The sequence below is a fragment of the Corvus cornix genome, chromosome 3, assembly GCF_000738735.6.
Source record: "Corvus cornix cornix isolate S_Up_H32 chromosome 3, ASM73873v5, whole genome shotgun sequence".
NCBI classification, from domain to species: domain Eukaryota; kingdom Metazoa; phylum Chordata; class Aves; order Passeriformes; family Corvidae; genus Corvus; species Corvus cornix.
Window position 1 is genome coordinate 106,024,005 of NC_047056.1, and position 22,710 is coordinate 106,046,714.

A 22,710-nucleotide genomic window follows, 5' to 3' on the forward strand; every position below is an offset into this window, starting at 1 on the left:
ATTGCAAAACCTAAAATTGAAGTCCAACACAAGTGAAAACATCTTTTTCCATCAGAGGTCACCCAGCTTGCTTATCTATCCCATCCAGTTACAGGAATGTGAAAATAAAACATCACAAAGACTACAGCACGTATCACCCGATCCAGATGTCTGCTCTCCAAATATCTCAGTGTTACCACTTCAAAACAGGTATGTGGCATTCTTATTATACAAAGGGCTGTCCTGAGCCTAAAAGAGATGATGATTTTATTTTAAACTCATTGGACAAAATTAATCTTTTCCTGCTTGCAACTTCATTTTCTCTCTTTCCCTTTCTACACGAGTGGAGAAGCTCTTTCCTTTTCAAATCTTGTGCTCTAGAACCACAGGAGAATGTGGCCTCCCTCCTGGCATCCCAGCAGCTTTCGAGGACTTCTCAGAAAAGGCTGGTGTCTGACTGGACATGGCTTGCCCTGGGAATTCAAACCACCTTGCTCTAAAATCCACTGTTAAACATGGAAAATATCAACAGTCATACATCACTGCTGAGGTGGAAACAGAACACTGTTCCAAAGATAAAACTATATATATGGAAGGGATCTCTGGATTGCCAAACAAAACTCTATACTCTGCTCCTCCTTTTCTCTTTCTCTTTTGGACATCAATTTACATCAGTGATGTAAATTGGAGAGGAAATCCATATGAAGCTGAAGCAGAACTTTCCTAATTTCCATACGATGCATAAAAATTCAACACAAACATAAGAACATGTAATTCCTATTTATTTATTTATTGATTTTTCTGACTGGCTACACTGATTTCTTATTATCATTTAGATACCAGCAAAGCTCACCATCATGGTTGGGATCATTCAGTTATGTGTCTTTGACTCCCACATCAGGCAATTCTTATCTTATCCATATCTTATGATATGGATATCATCAACAGCAAAAGGCAGCAGGAGCAGTATTGTGTAAAAAGGCTGTCATTTTTTAAAACAAAGATATTCCAAAATAACACGAATGTATTACAAAACAAAAAAGCCTTCATTCAAATTTTGTCAACTCCTCTATATCAGTCTGGTTGTAATAAAAGAGGCTGAGCTGTGTAAGTATTGATTGTGACAGAGAAGAAGAATTAAACCTATAATCAAATTAGTACTTGTGAAAATGGTACCTGGAGGTAAAAACAAGGGTTATTCCACTTCTTCTCTTTCTGTAGTGGGTATTTTCTTATCTTCTTCTTTTACTTCCACCCTTTTGCTCTTCAGGTAGCACACAGTAAGTGTGTTACACAGGAAGCACACAGCCACTCAGAGCAGAGCCACGTGCATGGAAGCGGATGCCACAGCTCACCCTGGGATGATGCATGAGCACAGGAGGGGAGCTTTCCCCTCTAGGTAATGTATCGCACACACTTCACCCCTCACTTACATGTAAAAACTGTCTCTAGGGGGTTTTAAATCTTAATAAAACTACTGATCGTACAAAAGCATTGTTTTTACTTTACTACACAGATGTAGAGGGAAAAAAATCACCAAACCAAAAACATCACTGTCAGTCATTACGTATTTCTAAGCATCTGATTGTAAGCTTGACATTAAAGGAGACTTTAAAAAAATAAACTGTTGTTCTGTAAAAACTCCAGAATACATGACCAAATTATTGCAAGTTGATTTCCAGAAAAATAATTTAGAATTCACAAGGATCACACATCCATACAATTGCATCATGCTTTCATACATCAAAAATATGTAACATAAAGGGCCCCAGAGACAATAAAACATAATCTAGACATCATCTGTCAAGTTCCTTGGATTGATGTTCCACAGAGGAAATCTGTCTTTCGGCAAGGCTGAAGATAAAAGTAGCAGCAATCCAAAATCAATTGTGTCTTTCGTAGTACAAATGATCATGATGTTTTGCATTATGTTTAATCCTGGAATATAATGCCATTAGGAATTTTGAGATCAAGGAATCACAAAATTAATCTCAATCACAGCATTTTTTCTTTACATTTTTAATAATGCAGAACAAGGACGGGGGAGAAATGATGGCAGCTGTCTCAGACATTTTGGTGCTCTTTCCCATCATCAGCCAGGTGAACCTGGCACATAAAATCTGCTCAGGATTTGGTCATCAGCTGAAGAACAGTCAGGTAAGATTTGTTTAAGAACAGTGAGGCTTTGCATCAAATATGATACAAAGCCTAAGAAATTGTAATACTTCTTTCAGGGAAAGGGGACTTTTTTCCTGTGATAAATGTGATGTGTATTTTATACAGGTAAAAGAGAAAATCCATAAATGCAGAAGAAATCTCATTTCCCCAGTCCTCGTAAGCATCTGCTCATGGTAAGAGATCTTCTGAGAGGTCTGAGCTGTTAGAACTGCTACTAGCACTTCTAAATGCCTTGAAGGGGTATGAATGAGAAGTGCTGGCACACAGGAGAATGAATATCAACAAGAATTTTAACAGCAACAGTTTCTACAGAGAAATCACATGTAAAGCAGCTAAAAATTTATTTTTTATTGAACTTGCAACTCCAATGGAGTTATTCCAGATTTGTACTGACCTAAGTAAATGCAGTTTAATAGTCCCTGCTCTTGAAAGCCGGCATCTACAATATTTATGAGTGAAGAATATTTATCTCACATCTCTTCAAAGTAATTTTGTATGTTTTTAACTGAGCTGCTATCTGTCAAAATACTATACGGGAAGGAAACAAAAAACCCTGAACTGATTAGGATTTTTTTCATACAACAGAGTAATAGTAACAGCTAATAGAAATAACTGGGACTTAATATGTACAGCAGTCTGTGATCAATAATGTTTTAGGCTGATATATGCAACTGAAATGTGTTCAATTAAATTATTTTATTTTATAGAAAAAGAACAACCAGGTTAATCACAAGGGCACCCAGGCAACACAGTGCTCATTTGTGCTTTTTAAGGATTTCCCAGTACAGTAAACGAGAACTGCCTATGCTCTACCACTCAGCAACTAAGTGTCAAAAAATGGAAACCATAAGTAAATGCAGTGTTAACCTCCATGATTTGAAGGTTACTTCAGTTATGTGAATACCACATCAATCCTTAGACACCTCAGGGCAGCTGAATCATTCATGCATGCCAGCAAATCTCAAATTGCAGTCATCTGAACCAAGAAGCACATCTTAAGCAGTTACTCTCAACTGTGCCTAATTTTCAACAGCATTTATGTTGTTTCAGAAGTCTTTTAAACAATAGCTGTAAAAGGTGATCATAACAGAAAAAGACACAAGACTGCAATGCACTGAGTATTTGTCTAATTTGCAAAAGATTTCTAAACATTTCATGAAAAGAGTGCATCAAATGGACAATTTATACAGTGAATGAGAACAGTGGGATCACTTTATCTGATGTACCCATAAGCTGCAATAACCAAAGGACTCCTGCCACACTCCCTGTTTTTATCTGTAACACATGACATTTCACCCAGCTATTCTACATTAAGCTCAAAGTCTTTCCATTTTTAATTTGAAGATGGGAATCCACTTTTCCGATCTGTTCCACCCACAGCTGACACAAAACGGTACAGAACAAACGAGAGTGCAGAGGTGGAACTTGGAGCTAATTTAGGAGGTAAATATTCTCCACTGCCATATACTGCAGATACAGGCTTCCAAGAACTAGAACTACTACTCTTTAATCATCCATGTAAATAGAAATATGAACATTACTTCTAAACAGGCACTTGCCTACCTTTCACTTTCAAACATTTTCCTGTTAATGCTTTTTCCATCAAATCAAGATTTTAAATGCCATCTGCTTCCTCAATAAGACACTTAGGCAGCGGAGAGAGAGCCATTTGTACAAACAGAATATTTACCCCAGGATATCACTGCTAAAGAATAACCTTTATCCTGATTTCACATGATTTCCTATACAATGCATCATAAAGTCAAACTTGGCCTGTCTTAAAATGAAATACTAATATTTGAGATGCTGCACTTCCACAAGAGAAATTATTCAGACTTGATAAATTTAAACTAATATACAGTGCACCATCAGTGCAACTCAATCGGCTTAATTATGAATGGAAAACAACAAACACATCGTGCCCATTTAAAAAGCCACAGACCATAGCCATTCTTCACAAGCAATGACAGCTTTTATGGCTTACAAAGTGTCAAATGGAAACTATAATTAAGAGAACTCTAGCATTAGATAACCTTGTGCAAAAAATATTCCAGGTTAAAAATGAAGATATTTACCAAAACATGAAAGAAAAGTCTTCTGTCCAGAAAAATGTAAGTCAAAAATATATACAGCTTGCTCAAAAGAAATTGAGACTAAAACATAAAACTAGGTAATTTTTAGCAGTTCTGGAAGGGATAGCTGAATTGAGAAAGATTTATTTAAGCAGTATACAGTAAAAGCTAGGAGTGGTCAGGAGTGACTAAAAAATTGACGTGGAACTAAGTCACCCCAAACGCGACAAGGCTTCTTGCACCTTGCTTTGAAACAAGAGTTTGGGTTCCATGCACTGCCCTGTGAGACATTCCCCAGTGTCTCCAGATGTGTCTCCAGGAGCCTGACCATCCGTGGGAGCAGCAGCTGGCACTGAGCCGTGGTACTTTATGCACTTCTCCAGCAGTTGCTTTCTGCCTGCTCTGGGACCTCAGCAGGACCATAAAGAATAAAGGCAGCTACATGAATACAAGAAAGGAAATACACAGCCAGCAGTGGGTTTATAGAGAACTTTGAGGAACTGGAAAATATGCCAGCAATTACCATGAGTATAATTTTAGAAATAATCCACAGTTTCAGAATTAAGTGTATGCTGCAGTATTTACATTATAGTCTCCTGCTAAAAAAACAAATGCAGCTTCTAAAAAGACAAAAAAAAGAGCAGCCATAAATCAAATTTGAAATCCAGGGGTGCACAGCAGGACACATAAAAATCATTTTTGTGGCAATGATTCTCCCTCCTCTTCACATAGCTTCCAAAGCTCCCAGCTCCAGCTCGAAGAGCCTCAATGACAAGTTCCTTGCTCAAGGAAACTTAATCTGCCTTTGGCGTCTGACCAGCCACCATGGAAGAAGATGCAACTCCCCTATGTTAATGAATGGAAAGCAGCCCACGCAGATGTCAGAAGAATTTAAATGGAGCATGCAAAAAGCACAATGATGTTCTCACACTTGGGAGAAAACTGCAGAATCTGACACCATGGCTGGTGATCAGGCCTTAAAAGGCAACACACAGGTCTCTCTGACATGCAATGTCAAGGGATTTCAACTAAAACATGCCAAATAACATTTGAGTGACCATCATAAACTCACGTCAATGAAGCTTTCACCTGTCTGCACATCTCAGGGACTGGCATTCTTTGTCCTGTATCCCTTTACAGTCCCTACTCTAGGGGAGCAGTATCAACCAAGGAGCAAAGCATAACAAGGACGTTATACAGGAACACATGTGAAAACTCTGTTTGATCCTCTCTAACTCTGGAATCAAGATTTTGGCTGGAAAGCACCTTAATATATCTGCTTGGGTTGTGAAAATAGGGAATCTCAGAAGGATTCAGCCAGGTGTCTGTAACACAGCTTATTAGAGAGGTTTTTCAAGAACATTTCACATTTTGTCCCTGTATAGATATACACACATACACTGTTATTAGTTTGATACGGCTATAAAACTTACATATAGGATTTTATAATACACATTATTTGTACACATTTTTCAAAGCCAATAAGCTTGTCTGCTGTTCTCTAATGCTGTTTCACCTTTAGGATAAATGTAGGTTCATTCACCTCTAAAGAAATCCCACAGACAGTCTGATAAACCTGAATTAACCTAACACAGCTGGTTTTGCCCAAGTGACAAGTTTGCCTGAAGCTTATGAATTAAAATTCCCAGCTAAAAATTGTGACAGTACATGGCCGTTTTCCCATGGGAATGATTTACAGCATCTATCCAGGCAGATAAGATATGAAGTCCAAAGAGCTGATTTCATCTACTGCAAACCTACTGGACTTTGTGATTAAGCAATACTGCAAGGGTTATAAAGTCCACAGATGTATTTCAATAAGTTCTTCTGCCATCTCAATCAAAATAGGTACATAAATACAAAAGAAGCCTTGATTTTAATTTTTTTTAATGTGTCTGTAAACTAATGTTTTTGGAAGGGAGTTAAGACTGAGACATGAAACTGAAATAATTGAGTTCCTAATGGAATAGCCAATTTTTCACACTTTTCAATGGTAGAACCCAGGATTTTCTAGTGTGTACAATTAAATAACTTTTGTTCCATTTTCCCCACAGTAAATGAAAAATGAAAACATTTTGTTAGATCTCCTACTACACACCTAAACAGACACAGTCTCTTAAGCAGACGAAGACAGATATAACTATTTTAACATCCCAGAGGTGATTGGTCTGGTCCAATCCATCCTACAACCAATGCTGGCAGAGAGGCTACTGCGAGTTCTGTGCTGGGTCTAGAATTCCAAATGGGAATTTTTAAGCCAGCTTCGCGGTCTGAAGCAGCATTGGACCAGAAGAAAACTAACCTCCTTCTGAAAGAAAGAGGGAGAACAAAGGAAGTTTGTGAAGAGGAACACGAGACTTGATGTCAAACGGGTTCACAAGAAAGCCTACGAAACATCTGAATAACACAACCCTGATGAGAAAACAGCAGCAGGAAAAAGACAAAGACAGGAAAATAAATAATTCAAACCCAAGATAACCACAAATTACTTGTTTTGTGCAGATACACAGCTCTGAAAATTTGATCACTGAATAATATACAAGGAGGAAGCAAACAATACACTCAAAAGGCACCAGAAAGAATATTTTCAAAACTGTATCAGATTTTCCTATGGTGTACTACCGGTAAGAATTTAAAAAAAAAAAAACAAAAACAAAAAGAAGAAAAAGCATAGGTGTGGGTGCTTTGGGGTTATTAGGTTTGGATATTGTTTGTTTTGTTTTATCAAGGTAGCAAGAGACAGGAAGCAAATAGCAACAGAGAACATCAAGACAGTTAATTTCAGAAAAAAAGACTGAAAACGTGTTTATGCAACTTTTGTGTATTGAGACTTCAAGAGAATGTTGTATTTGAAACCAATAGTCTAAGGTGATTTTGTAAACGAATTTCACATTTGCATCTGCTGTGAGTCTTCAGAAATGCAAGATAAAAAATCAGACTGTTCTGAACACGGAAAAACCAAGATTTGCCAATTCACATCCTTAGGGAAAGACTCTTTGCATTGACACCACTGTAGGCCTTGTAGTTGGGGTATTAGTACTGGTCCTATGTAGATGCTCCATGAAGACTTCAACTAAAACACTTTTTTGAGGAAAACACAAAACACAAATCACTTCACAAGAACATTTATTCACCCATTTAAGGTCTATTGAGAAGAGTTTCTGCATCTTAAGAGAAGGCTGTGATAATGGATATAAAATATCTGAAACTTGAAAGTGGAAGGCAGTATTTATGTATCACTATGTATTTACTTATTCCTATGAGAGTTTTTTAATCCAACAAGGATAATCAAGGTTTGTTTTCAAAAATGAAAATCAGGACAATAATCAAAGTCTCCCATCATGCCCATAACAGGAAAACAAGAGCAAGAGTTATGACTTACTGAGTTTCTGGTTCTACTGTTTTCCATAATCCAGATATTAAACATAATGGGTCATATTTATTTCTAATATAGATTCAGTGATCCGTAAGAGTTACTGTTGGATAGAAATGAGGCCATGTGTTAACTAGAATATAAAAGAGGATTTTTATTTTTCATTATTTTCAGATATAATTAAGTCAAAATGTTTAATATCAAGGTAAATTCATATTAGCTCAAGTATTTCTGGTATCAGCTCCCAGAAAGGAAGTACATTATACAGTGCTGCTGTAGTTTTAAACACTTTAATTGCTTTATTTGTACATGATGCACAAGGAAACAATGGATTTCCTTCATAGGTAGGTCCTTCACTAAGCGATTTCTTCTTCCCTCCTGCCTCAGACATCCCATGAAGAGAAACAGATCCTTTTAAAAATTGTCAAATCAAGCAAAATACCCTAGAACACAACTTTTCCATAACTCTGGCCAACTCAAGCCACTGCATGCTGCAGGAGAGGGATCACTTCCTCTCTTGATGCTGCTCACACAGCCAGGCAGGAAGGATCCATGCTGAAAACGCCTCATTAGTAGGGAGAGGACACCAAAAGAAGACTGCGGATTCAGTAAGTCACTCCAGTAAGTCACATCTGCCACCCAGATTTAGTGGAGGGAAATACTGTCAAGCACAGTTGGATGTTCAACCATCCTGTCATTACTCTGCCTTCTCAAACTTAACAAGCTCAACTGTGCCAAGCCCCCATCAGAGGTACTTCTGGAGCACTGGGAAATTCAACAAAAATGGCATATTTCAAGCCTAGATCTGACACACAGGCTCCTCTCTGCATGAGGAAGTTTTTATTTTTAATGAAAGACTATGCTTTTTTTCTGTTCTAAAGACAATGGAAGCTCGTGGGCTGACCCAGTAAACAAAGCTCAACTGTCAGCATATTTTAAAATATTAGTCACAAACAAGTAGTCCATAAGCAGCAAAAATAATGGAGAACAGTGTACCTAAGAATTGAATTTTTTAATATGTATTATATGGGATAGAACACACACCTTTCCTTCACAGTGTACTCTACCAGCATGCATGTCTTCTAGCCAAACTCTTATTTTGGTATCCTTTGGAGTCCACTATGTCTCAGAAAAAACCTGGGGAAAATTCACCGACGTATTCAAGGTTTTATGTGGATTGGAAACAGAAATCCAACAGGTACAGACAAATCTGCATTTTCTGTTACAAATAATATTCTCAGGAAGTCAAACTATTTACCTCAGTAAGTAAAGGGGAGGGTCATTTGATATTTATTCCCATTTTATAAATAAGAAACAGACCAAATAATCTGTGCATGAAAATTAAAGTATTACTAGTCACTAAGAGCTCCAGCTTACAGTACCTTTCATGCATGACCATCTGAGAAAACAAGGCTGATCTTGTAACTAAGACATGAATATTTCTGCTAGAGATAAAGAAATGGCTAGAAAAGCAGCTTTGGAAATATCAGGAAAATAAGGTTGTTGTTCTTTGGTTTGTTTCGTGTGTGTGTGTTTATGTGTATGCTTTTGCTCCTGTTCGAAGTGCGAATATACTAAATATGGTGACACAAATCCCATACAAGCATAAGAATAAAAACAGTTTTTAAGTGTTTATGCTTCACTGAAATAGAAAATTGTGCTCTTACTTCCTTACCTGCTCATAAGACCCATCATAGGGAAAGTGAAAAACATTTTATCTTCCTCTATGTACTTCTACCTGGATTGCTATGCTGCACAAACTTTTAGCTCTACAGTGTAGTCTGTTCTCTGTGATTACTTTTGCATGCCATATACCAGTTACTGGAGAGTAGGATACCCAAAATTTTATTCAGAAAAAATAAAAAAATTAATCACAATGTAAAATACAAATTCTCCACGTCAGAATCTGACAACTCAGGGTCAAATGCAAAGAGTTGGCAGCTTCAGCTGGAGCTGCGGTGGAAACAAAAGAAGAAGCCTCAAGGGAGAGGCATTCTCAGAGAATCACTACCACCTGGAGCGGCTGGTGAGGCACCAGCTCCTGCCAAAGAAGTCTTCAGACAGAGCATGTGAACTCACATGTATTTGCTGAGTGCTGCGGACTGACACCAGAATTTATCAACAGAAAGTTCTGTGGCAAATCCAGCTGAAGGAACTGCCACATTCCCCCTTGACTATCACTCCCACCCTCCTACCATGGCTCACCAGCCTGAATTAAAGTGGCACAACTCTGTGGGGGCCCTGCTGTGGACCCAAACAGGGAACTGTTCCAGCTGTAAAAAGACCCCAGAAATAAATGTATGTATTTATTTAATTCACAGCACGATTTCTCAAAGTATTGTTCTGGCATAACTGAGGGGTGGAATGGCACAGTGTCATGGGAAAAGGAATACCTTATGCCAGTATTGTTGACAAACATTTTGGATTGCAAAATAATGGCCTTAGGAAGTTTTTTAAGTGCTCCAAGCACTAATCTCTTGGATTTCCATTGTCTGGTGAGTCTTAATAAACACTCTACAAACAGTTTCTGAACTCCACACTACTTTACACTCAGGAACATCTGCTTTATACCTAACTTCATGGTTCTAACAGCTGTCTGAAGGCAAGAGCTCTATGAATGGCCCAGTCCTGCTACCCAGTCTCTTCACTGGCTGCCCACATCCAAAGAGAGGTTCAATTACTTAAGAGAGGTGGAATAGGGAAGGACACTCTTGAAAATTTTAGGAACACCAGGTAGCTTTCTGTGAGCCAGCAGCCCAGCAAGGCAAGTAATATATTCAAAGATCAAGAGGTTGCTTCAATCCCTATGGTGCAGGTGAGGCCATGATAAGAGAGAACAACATTTCTCTTCCTCTCTGCAGGAAAGGGCTGCAGACTCACAGCCATCCTCTCCACGCAGTCAGAACAATGTTTTATAGTAAATACTCTGCTCAAATATAGTATCTGCAGAACTAAGTTTAATTCCAAGCACTGCAAATATCACAGAATGGATGAATGCTGCTGCTAAGCTAAAATGTAAAAGAGAAATTGTTCCTAAATAAATAGAGTGAGTATCTGTGCACACACAGAGGGAATTCTGCTCAGCTGTTTGGATATGAAAAGCATATAATCAGGACAGAAATCAGATGCAAAATTCTGAGGTTTTTTGGCTCCTGCTGATTAGCCACATGTGACTCAAGTGTGCCAGCTGGACTAGATGCCATTCTGAGCTCCATAACCCTCCAAACGCCTTGTCAAGAGAGCCAAGACTCCAATCAAATGAGATTTTTAAGTTGATTCCCTGGACCAGATGTGTTAAATAACAACATCTTCACTTTTGAATGCCTAAAATTTCCTTTTTCTCTGCTCCATTGCTTCAGCTGAGAATGGACAACAGCAGCACTGCTCTCCTTGGGATGGTATAGTCAAAATAACCAAAGGTAACAGGACTCACGAAACCTTGTATCTTATACCAGTAGAGGTATGTGAAGATACACACACAAAGCAAAATGTTAATATGATGGAAAACATCCACATAGGAAACAACCTCAGCTTTAGGTCACCAGAACTATGTGATACAGGATTAAGAAAAATGAAGTGTAAGTCTGTAGGAACAGAGGTCCTCTGTAGGTTTTTTCAGCATAAGTACTAATGTAGTTACACTTTATGACTTTCACCTAAAAATTCTCATTGCATGTAGAAGCATTACTTAATCCAACCCCCCAAAACCCAAAGTTAAATGAACAATTCCTTTAAAAAAGACTTGAAGTACTTTTATGTGATGAGTTATTTTTCTTAATGTCCTTTGGGTATTTACTGCTGTACATCGGAAGGTGATAGCTGCCCTGGCACAAGAATTTTTCACAGTGAGTAAGAGTGGAGCTGCCCATGGAGCTGGTCAATGACTTAAACATTCCAGGAGAGGAAGTATTTATTGTCTCACTCCATTGCAGCTCTGCTTCTATGTTAACTTGTTTACTTGGTGTTAGCTGATTGTAAGTGAATGCTAGCTTAGAAACTTAGGTTATTGTATAATTAAAAATACTGTAAATGTGAATTAAGATTTGTTTGGTGATTTGGGACACAATATGTGAGGATGACTGGCCATCTACTGAGAAGCAACCCAACTGAAAGGTGGGAACAGAAGCCCCATCACTCCCAAATCTTATATTCTCTGCTCTAATTTGACTTGCTTTATCTCACTCCTCCTAATGCAAATAAATTTGTATGACCCTCAACAACTAACATAACTGGTTAATCACTGTCATATGGTCTTATAAAACTACTATTTTTTTTTTCTTATAAGAATATAGTAGAGAAATAGTCAGTGCTTAACTGTGCATTCAGAGGAGAGCCTGAAACCTGTAGATACATGGTATATCTGGCTATTACAGCAATAACCTTGCCAAAACACACTATTTTTTTTCTAATCTTTAGAACAGCTCCCTCTTCTGGCATACTCTGTTTATACTGTATTTAAGTACCATGCTTCATTCCTTACCAAATTTTAATTCTATTTGGTTCCCAACACCTTAAAAGCCCAATTTCATTGTTAAGGCTCTCACTGTTCAGTACAGCTTTGAAGTCAAACTACAGCTTTTGAAAGGGCAACTAATTCTTATCAAATGTTTATCTAACATCATCCACAGACTTATCTTTACTACTTTTTGAAAGTATCCTAATGTCAACCAAGACCAGAATCCACACATGGACAAGGAGCGTGGATGGCCAGTTATGGGGCCACATTTGCAGGATCACTGAATTTGGAAGGGATCATCAGAGATCTCCAAGCCCAGCTCCTCCCTGCTCACACAGAGTCATAGCAGGCTGCACACACAGCCAAGTTTTGATTACCTTCACAGCTGGGGATTTTACATCTCAGGGCAACCTAACCCCTCAGCAGACAGAAATGCTCATGGCAGCGCCATTCCTATCTACTGGTTCTACGAACTACCCAGAAATTCATGCTCCTTCCTTCAGCATCTGAATTAGGAGTTTAATATTAGGTTGGGTGAAATTGGGCCTTAGAGTCCCTTTCTGAACCAAGTGTCATGTCATGGATTCAGCCTGATCACCCCCAAAAAAGCCCCTCCCCCCCCCCCCAAAAAAAAACAAACAAAAAAAACCCCACCAAGCAAAAAGCAAACAAAGAAACAAAACCAAACCAAAGTTCATGAGAGCTCTCATAATCCTGCTGATAGTGACAAAACTGCAGAGGTAATACATGAGGACAGACTTTTTTCCTAGATGATGCTCTGGTACTATTATTTCAAAAAAAACCCCAAAAAACAACCAACCACAAAACTAGAAAGAAGAAAAAACTGTCTAATGCATTCAGACAGAACAGGTTCTTAACGCTGTTCATAGAATTGTTGCTGAAGCTCATTCAGTGACTGTAGGCACAAAACATGCATGACCCAGAACTTAGCAGTCCCCTTGCCCAGGAGGTTAGAAATCATCTTTCCTCTTAACCTGCCTGTCCATTGCCAGCTACATTCCCTTTCCTCCAGTTGCATTCCAAAGGCAAATTGTGAACACTGCTATGTCCTGGGGAAGGAGACCCTGGCTGCTGACTTGGAAAGTAGTGTCTAAGAAGATAAAGTACCTTCCCTGAGTAACTCAATGGTCTTGGCACCAAAATCAGATTTTGCTTCTCATAAACAATTCTGATCCATCCATGTGAGGTGCCAAGACTCCATACAGCATTCCAGATTATATCCTGGCTAAGGTTGCCAGAAGCTACACACTGCAACCTCATCTGCTGATACTGAGGGTCCTTACTAGATCCAATTTAGTTGTTGCAGACCAAGTTACAACAGAAAGGTTATGTACCAACAAGCGCGTCTAGTCACATAAATTTTGTGTAAACTAAAACAAAACTGAAGAGAATTAAATATGCTTTACAGTTTGCAGAATGAGGAAATAGATTCTTTTACCCCTTGGTCTCGGCGGTGACAGTAGACCCTCTGAAGAACAATTTATTCCAGTAACTGCTGAGCAGAGTGAATGATTAATAACTTTCAAAATGCTGGTTTGGTGGGAGTCAAAACAACAAAATACAAAGGAACTAAGCTTCAGGGCTATATAATTAGTGCTATTGCAAAGTATTATTACATAGTGATTCTTATTATAACTTTTCTTATGCAAATGTTGAGGGTGATGACTGTTAAGTAAACAGCAGGTGAAGACAAAGCCAGATAATGTACTGAAAGCTTTTCAGAGTCCCTGTGACAGTCAAAAATGGAACTTTAAAGATTTTAAAACTAACAGGAAGTCTCATCTCAAGAGAGAACATACTCAATACTTGTCATAATCCAGGAAAACTGTTAGCACTGTTTTCACTGGTGAAAAACATGTCAGCAGTCTTCAAGTGAAACAGTGTAGTCGATATAAGTACATGTAACTACCCCTAGGAGGAGATGAGAATCCAAGTCCTCACTTTCTGTTGTGCGTAAGCAATTCTTGACTCAGAGAAGTAGCTCAGAAGAAAGATCTTTATACTTGAAAAAAGTGTCTGTTTAAATCCTCATAGCTCTTAAACATCGCCAAGTGACAGCATGAGTTGGTAAAGCAATAAGATGATCCAAAAACCCAGCAGTGATCCAACTGCAAAGAGGCGGATCAAGAAACTTGGCAAAGCACAGGGAGTACTCTGCATGCAGGCCAGAGAACCAGATTCTGAAATTATTTCTGTATAATAATGAATGAAACTTGTGTAACATAATTATCACAAAAAATGTTATTTACATTATATATGCTTCCCAAGTACAAGACTGTAAATTGCAAAATTGCCTTGTTTACAGCAATGGTAACACAAATTAGGAAGCCTGGGACATCCCAATGCAATGAAATGCAAGAAAAAGTTTGATGAAAAGTGAAATGCCATGAGCTAAACAGCACAGTGGTTTTCAAATTTGTAGAGTATTTATTTACAAGGCTAAATGTTTCATAAATAAACAGGCACAAATAGATACTATTAAAACAGGAAAAAAAAAATTCCATTACACTCTGTGGATTCTAGTTTTCAATGAACACAAGCAATGTTAAATATTGCTGTAGTAGATTTTGTATTTCACTGCTAATTTTACACTAAACAAACACTGTAAAAGAGAAAACAGTCCTTTAGGACCCAAGAGGAAAAACAGTAAATTTCTCTCCTTTCCATAACAACTACATTTCCAGAAAATCATGCACCTGATCCTTCAACTGTACACATTTAATGTTATTCTCATGAGCAAATCTCATCAATTTTAATAGAAAGGAATTCATATTAAGAAAGTCAAACAAATATATGCATATATTCTGGACTGAGGAAAAATTTGACCTTCTACATAGTTATTACCGTAGTAAACACATTATTACTCCTATTCAGAGGTTTTGTGGACACAAGAAAAAAATGTTATGAAACAAAGGAAGTGTGTATTAAACATTTCAACTAATACAGGCAAGCTTTATTAAAATTATAAGTTCACACAGACTGCCACTAATAAAAAAACATGCACTTGTTGCAGTTATATGAGACTAAACTCTGCTGCATGTTCTGTATTCCAAGTGCTTCAAGCACAGTGACCTATCAGTTCTCAGGAGGCAGAATCCTGCCTCATTTCAAGAAGTCAATGGGAATTTTGCCATTGATTTCAGAGTAGAAGAATGTTTTAGAGTTACTTTTTTTAAAAAGCGGGGAGAGGGAAAAGGCTAAGTTGGAGAGAGGAATCCTCCCTGTTCTGAAGTAACAGGATTAAAACACAAAATGAAAATAAATATACAGGATTTATTCTCAAATCTCCTCCAACAAGTCGATTCCAGCAGAAGCTGAGAATTTTGTCATCCTTCTCAATACCCACCCACAACTGTTTGGCCTGACTACATATTAACAACATCATATGCCTGAATTTCATTAGAACTGGAAAACTATGTACCAGAGCAGTTTAATACACAGAACAGGGTAACACATGCAGCAGGACTAACCACTTTCAGTTCAGATCACTCAATGCTTGGCTGTGCATACTCTCTTTTTTTAAGCCAGAGCTGCCCTTGTCTGGATATTGCTTTCCTTGACTTGTGTACCAAGCTGTCCTTTCGCCCCTCATTCCATAAAGAATCTCAACCAGGGATACATGCCTTTCAAGTGTGAAAATTGCTGGACTCCAGACGGGCTCCACGTTTCATACTCGGGAAGTTGCAAAAGCACAAGGGGAATGCTCTCTAATCCTGACTGTTTAGGTACACTAACATGTTTCCAAATGACCCAAATGTTTGGGTCTCTCCTAAGGCTGTGTTTTTCGCACTGGCAGATAAGCCTTCCCTTGAAGGCTAAAAATGAGGCCTGTAACAGTAGTAAAAAAACCCACCATTTGTTTTATGGGAAGCAAAACTGCACTTTGTTATGCCAGGTCCCATTCAGCTCCCTGCCAGGCACAGCAAGAAGCTCGGGTAACTTGATTCACTACTGAATTTGGGCACCTAAAGTGAGGATAGCATTATAGTGGTTGCTGTGGTTTTAAATTGTTTCCTCAGTGAGAGAACTTCTAGTTTGTTACCAGCATAATTCTGAAATAAGAGCAAAACCATAAATCAGCTGCTTGCAAAAGTCTGAAGACTATGACAGGAAGCACATTGAATATTTCACTGATGTCTATTTCTGAATACCTGTCTAGTTAAGATGTTATTAAAGAGTCTTCACAGAACTGTTCTGCAGGAAGTAAACTCCATGTAGCCCTGCCAACACATTTTCTCGCATTAAAAATTTCCTATCATGAATATAGAGACCATGCAATGTATGTGATTTGGTACATTTTGAGCAAAATAACTTACATGCCTTGGATGCAAATGTTTGACTATCGTGCTCTTCCTCTACATATCTTTCTACTGATATAATTTAGCTTTACAGATTTATTCTTGTTACAGACTCTACTATCAACCCAAACAGAAGGTATCAACCTGAATACAGGTGAAAACTCCAGAACTTGTAGGAAAAAGAAACTCAAAACTTAGCTGTTCAATTAAACCCTCCACAAATGCCTTAACTGAGAGAAAGCAGCAATTGAAAAGCATGAAATCAGGCTTGTACCTCCAGAGAGGTACTAAAGAGATATTGCATAGTGTATTTGGTTTAAAAGGTTATTCCCCACAAAACAGGAACAAGATGTACTCATTGAAGGCTTATTCTTTTCAGTTAAGGAAAGAATTTAAACTTCACTGTCACTGGGTTAAAAGTTATTATTCAACTCCAGGAGGCAAGGGCATAAAATCACCGTGCCCAAGGAAACTAACATAAAATATTCCATGGACCTTCTAAAACACTGTAAAAAAACCCCTGAAAATTTGAACCTGTGTTCTCTTTCACCACTAAGTAAAGACCAAGACACACATAATCCCATAAAGAGTAACGAGGTATGCTAACAGTGAGCCAAAGTTGTGGATAATCAGAAAAGTCATCATTTGCACTGCTGATTCTGGGGGAAACAACAATAGTACCTGGTACATTCAAATAAACTATAGAAAGCATTAGAAATCTGCAAACTGTAAGGCAGTGAAAGAGTCACAATATCTGTGGCTTGAGTGGGCTCAAGCCCTACTTTTGTTAAAGACAATTCCTACAGTTCTTTGGCAGACTTCAATGAAATTAGGACTTCTCCTTTAATTTTAACATATGCTAAATGCAAGCTTAGAGCTCTCATTTTAAAACAGCCACATTTAAATATAGCGAAGAACTGTACAGTACTCACTGAGTTCAAGAGGGTCAGCATAAAAATTCATGTGCAAAAATCTAAGTTAAAAAACTTTTACTATTAAAAACCAACAAGTTAAAGAAACAATTGGATCTAGAATTTTTCCTCAAATACTGTAACTTTCATCTTTCAGTTGGCACACAGCTGACATTGAAGTAACACTTCAAGGTGCAAGAGATAAATGGAAGAAGAGCAATGAAAACAAACAAACAAAAACTCACAATGCTCTCAGTAAACCACCACCATCAAGAAGATGAGTAAGACATCCTAATTTCTCGGTATTGCCTTCTGGCACTGTTACAAATAAAGGTAGCAGTAGTAATCAAATGTAACAAAGAAATTTCACCATTGCAATATTATTGATTTTTTGGCCATGTGCATGAGCCAAAATCTACCACTTACATAGTGGGATTTTTGAACATGAAACCGGACATACCCTTTTCAATCAACAAACTTCTCGACTTAAACAAAAAAAGACCCTTACCAGGAATAATCATGAACAAGAGCCTGGGTAGATTTTTACTTTCATCTTTTGAGAGGTCTTTCCAGGGCCCACACTTCAAGACATGGGTAGCAGCTCCACAACAGTAGATAAATTCTTCGTGTAAGGGGACTGGCTCTTCTGACCCCGACCTCATGTTTGCTGTTAAGCAGAACAAGATACTGTTATAACAGGTCAATACTTACAGAGTTGTCTCTTTGCTATTTTACCTTTCCACAGAATAGTTGCAAAAAAACCCAGACAAACCACCCCACCCCCAAACAGCTGTCATATCCAGAAAACTGAGGCCCAGTTCAGTATTTGATGTCTGAAGGGGCTGCAGAAGTTGATACCTGTTACTACTGTCTGAGAGAAAGCATCTTTCAGTTTCTGTCACAGAAATACAGAATGATGAACTGGAAAATAACCTCTATACTACCTTAAAGGTAAATAGTTTTAAATTTCTTGCTCATGCTGTCCACTGAAAAGATTCATCTGAAACATACTTGAAGGCAAACAAATGAAAAAATGCCAAACAAACATAATTAGTGCATGAATGTCTTTGCAAGTTCTGTGTGCCTTGTAATAAAACTGGATATTGTAGCATAACACCATGACCCTTAACCATCAAAAGCAAAGTTAAAAATAACATTAGGCCTTTCAACTACTTTTGCTTAGTGAAAAAGGACCATTCATTTTTAAGTACAAGGATACAAATTCTATTTCCTAGTCAATTTTTGAAATCTCAGGCATGTAAACCAAAGCCTAAAATATATACAGGGTCTGCAGCATCATTAGGCGGGGGGCACTACCCTCACAAATAGCCACTGGAAACTTCTCAGTGCTACACAACTTAAAAGGAACAGATCCGACTGAAATTTTAAGTAATGACACTTGACAATATTAGAAAAGTACACTTGAAGAAACAAGATTTCCTTACTTTCACCAGTTTTAATCTGGGGTTTTGAAAGGTTTAAGGTAAAGAACAGCCAAGGCAGAAAAGACAGAAAATGTTTTGTTTTGAACTAACAAGTACCACCTTGAAAAAAACTGAATATAGTACAAATGGAAAACACTTCTGGAGGGAAGGGAGAAGTGTTCTTTAATACTGTCAATTACAGCACAATTCTCTGGATGCAACCTTGTACCCCCACCTGCCTACTTCCCCCACATCCCCCCGCCCAAAAGAAGTTCTTTTAATGATAATGGAGACACCTTCACTACTTCATTGTTTGCCATGTTATTATCTAATTTACAGAGATTGAAATGTAAGTAAAGTAAATTTTGTCAAACTATAAAGAGGTATATATTTTTAATGCATTATCCCTGCTTTTATTTTCTTCATTATTAAAAGCTGAAAGAAACCAAGAGCAGTTCCAACAAAAAAATCCAGTTACACCAACAGCCACAGTAAACATTAAGATGTCACCCCTTTTCTGAGGTGTTTACAATCCCAGAAGCAAAAGTAACTAGATCTTACCCAAGAAAGTAGGTTTTGGACAAAGTTTCTGATCACGAACCAATAAAATCTGTTGCTCATTTTCATTTTGAATTGATTTCACGGAACAAATCTAAATGGACATCCCACTGACAACTCTTCATTCAAAAGAAGTATTTGCAATGTTAAGGTCAGAAGTTAAGCAATGAGAAAAGAAAACTCAGCAATACATTTTGGACTGGAGTGGTAGGATTTTCAGGTTCACACAAACCTGTTGTGGTAGCTTTAGTCCAGTTTTTAACTTAACTTCTAATTTCAAAAACACACAGTGTTGCAGTACCTGAAAGGAAGACTGCACACTAAAGAAGAAATTGTTATCTCAAAAACTGCCCATCTGAGACAATTCCAAAAGGCTTCTTTGTACTAGCTTTATGTAATATCTGAGGGATTTTTATATACTTATTGTTAGGATTTTAATTTGTGACTTTATGGCCTTTGGTAATAAAAATGGACAGAAGAGAAAAACAGGGAAAAGATAGTGGATATACTCCCAGAATACTATTCAGACCTGTTTCAAGATGAAATCAGTAATAGCTAAAAATACCTCTGTATCTCCTTCTTCCTAAATGAAGCTTTGAAGAACAGTATTTCCATTACAGGCATCTATCTTTGGCACAAATTGACTTCATTTCCCCTAGAAATATCTTAAGATGGTCTATCAATTTCCAAACAAATTTAACAGGTAGAGGTCTCGAGAGATGAGGTCCCTACTGGCTCTGTCAGCCTGCAGAGAGGGCACATTTTGTGCCACAGCAGCTCCAAGAATGTTGAGGAGACAGAAGGACAAATTTGACTGGTGGGAGTTTCATGAGTTATCACAGAGAAAAGTAACAAAACTCAAAGAGATGCAACTACCTAGGAAATCAGACCTTATTACATCCCAAACAATATTTTCTTCATTCTCTTCAACCCCTGCACTTAAATTCTCTAAACATATGCAGGAACAGTATTACAAGAAATTCAGCTTCTGTCAAGAGTGCTTAATCTAGTATCAAAACTTCTGTTAGAATACAGAAATACGGGTTTCGATTCACAGGGCTTTAGCTCTAGATTAACACACCCTTAAATGTAGGCATCTACCAGAAAAACTCCTATTACAGGATACAAAGACTTAGGTGGCAATACATGGACAGATTAGGGGAGTAATCATGGGATCAGCTTCTTGGTTGCCACCTCAGGAGTAGAAAAATGCTATCCTGGTTAGCAGAGCCTATAGTAAAAACATAGGAAGACATACACTTGCACCTGCAAACCAACACATATATTTAGGTGTCTCACTACTGATCCAGAAGCCACCTATAGTCATTTTTTCAGACAGGAATATCTGGAAACAGAGTTATCCACAAAGAGCAGATTACCTCTGCCACATGATCAATTTTTTTCCTCTTTGGTTCAATTGACCCCAAAATAAAATGCTGATAATAAAGCTAAGTGAACTTTGCAAACATTGTGCTAATTATTTATGCATCTTTCCTGATAATATATTTTAACTGCTCCATCCTACACTATTACTTGGACTTGACATTTTGCTTTAAAGATAACTTGGAAATAACAAAATTTGATCTGCACTAAAAGAGTGTTCAATGAAAGAATTATCACAAACTCAGACTAGCACCACATAATGTAATCAGAGTAAGTAAATTGATATTTGGCATATAAACTATTTGATCCCAAGACAGGACAAACAGGTTGGTGTACCTAATCTGAAGCATGATGCTGAAGTGAAAGATGCAATGGTAGCCACAAGGGCAAAGGTAAGTTGCATAAAACAGTGGTGAAACCAAAATAAAGGCGAAAGGACCACTGCAGCAGATTTGACATACAAGGCTCCACAAAATCATAAGAGACACACCCCAAGGTATCCATGGACAAGGCTACTGTGAGGTCACTCTCTATCCCTTCTGGTACATAGCAATGACATTGGAAAAAGCTATCCAGGAGAGTGGTGGAATCACTATTCTTGGAAGCATTCAAAAAATGTGTAGGTGTGGCCCTTGGGGACACGGTTTAGCGATGAACCTGGAAGTGCTGGGTCAACAGTCAGACTCAATAATGTTAGAGCCCTTTTCCAACCTTAATGATTCTATGATTGGGAAACGTGTCTGCAAACTGCAAAAAAAGGCAACCACCATGCCCGTGTTAGAGTGTGCAGGGAGCTCTAGGCCAGTCAAACTCATCTCAGTTCACAGAAAGTTATAAAAAAAAAAAATCCCACTCAGAGTTGTACCCAAGAACATGAAACAACCATTAACGTACCAGCAATGTCTTTCAAGGATCAGTACTGGGCAATAATGTTCAATGTCTCCCCTGAACACCTGCACAAAGGACAGGAGCCACTCTCAGCAGGTTCATGCAAAATGTCAGGGGGAGGAAGACAAACCAACTGAAACACTGGAGGGCAAGGCTGCTATCCAAATGGACCCTGACAGGCTGGAAAGGTGGGAACTACATGAAAGCCAGGGGCAAATGGAAAGTCCTGCACCAAAAGTTCAGTAACCCAATGCAGCAACACAGGCTGGGGGCTCAAAAGCTAGGAAGTGGCTTTCCAAAAAAAAACACGAATGATTAATAAGCTGAAAAGAGTCAGTAGTGAGCTCCTGCAACCATCAAGCCCAAGTGTGTACAAGGCTACACAAGGAGTAGCCTGCACGTCTTTGGACACGTTCATTTTCTGCCGCTTGGCATTGGAAAGACTGGACTACTCCATCCAGTGTTGGACTCCTCATACAAGCAAGACATCAATATACTGGAGAAAGCCAACTAAAAGATATGTATGCTGAAGCATGTGATGTATGTCCAAAGGACAAGGAAAAACAGTCAAAACTTGCAGTGAAGGAAATTCCAATAACAAAGGTTTTCCCCACATGCACAATTAGAACTATTAAATAATGAAAGTTACCCAGAAAGGCAGACAACCTCCAACTGGACAATGCTTTCAGCAACCTGACCTGCTTTGATCTTTTTGAGAAAGGACCTGCATCTTAGGGATACATCTTGGGGATAACCTATAAAGTTGGATGTATGTAAATTCATGAGACTGGACTAGATACACCATAAAGTGCCAATTGTAAGGATGCTGTTTATCAAAAACCACTGTAAATCAGGGGAGGTCTTGACGGTTAAGAAGAAAAGGTATTTAAAATCACAGCCATTTTCCATCAGAAAAGGCAAGAAGGAGCACCCAAGGCACTACAGGCTTATCTGGCTCAGCTGAGTCCACAGGTAAAATCACAGGAGCATGTACTGTGTAAGTTCCTCTAATCACATAAAGGAAAAGATGTTAATACAGAATAAGAGACCAGTCTGCCAACAGCAGATCATGCTCAAGCAACGCAATTGCCCTCAATGATAAAATACCTGGCTACAAAAATGAAAGAAAATACATAAATGTAAAGCACGCTGCCTTATTAAGAATTTTG

At 38.2% G+C, this 22,710-nt stretch overlaps 1 protein-coding gene and 1 long non-coding RNA gene across 4 annotated transcripts in view; one reads left to right on the forward strand and one right to left on the reverse strand.

The window, feature by feature from the left end:
• LDAH (lipid droplet associated hydrolase) overlaps positions 1-22,710 on the reverse strand; it is a 112,552-nt gene that overhangs the window by 80,580 nt on the left and 9,262 nt on the right. For both annotated transcript variants that reach the window (XM_039569423.1, XM_039569422.1), the window contains exon 2: positions 17,797-17,955. In XM_039569423.1, coding sequence (XP_039425357.1) covers positions 17,797-17,950 — 154 coding nt within the window. In that variant the 5' untranslated portion in view covers positions 17,951-17,955. The remainder of the gene's footprint in view (positions 1-17,796; positions 17,956-22,710) is intronic.
• On the forward strand, positions 60-7,152 carry LOC109143755. 2 transcript variants are annotated; one of them, XR_002044105.3, is made up of 5 exons: positions 60-189; positions 1,250-1,378; positions 2,011-2,136; positions 2,263-2,330; positions 4,962-7,152. It is a non-coding gene; the product is annotated as an uncharacterized LOC109143755 (long non-coding RNA). The 2 variants fall into 2 exon arrangements; XR_002044106.3 differs by having other exon boundaries at positions 6,284-7,152.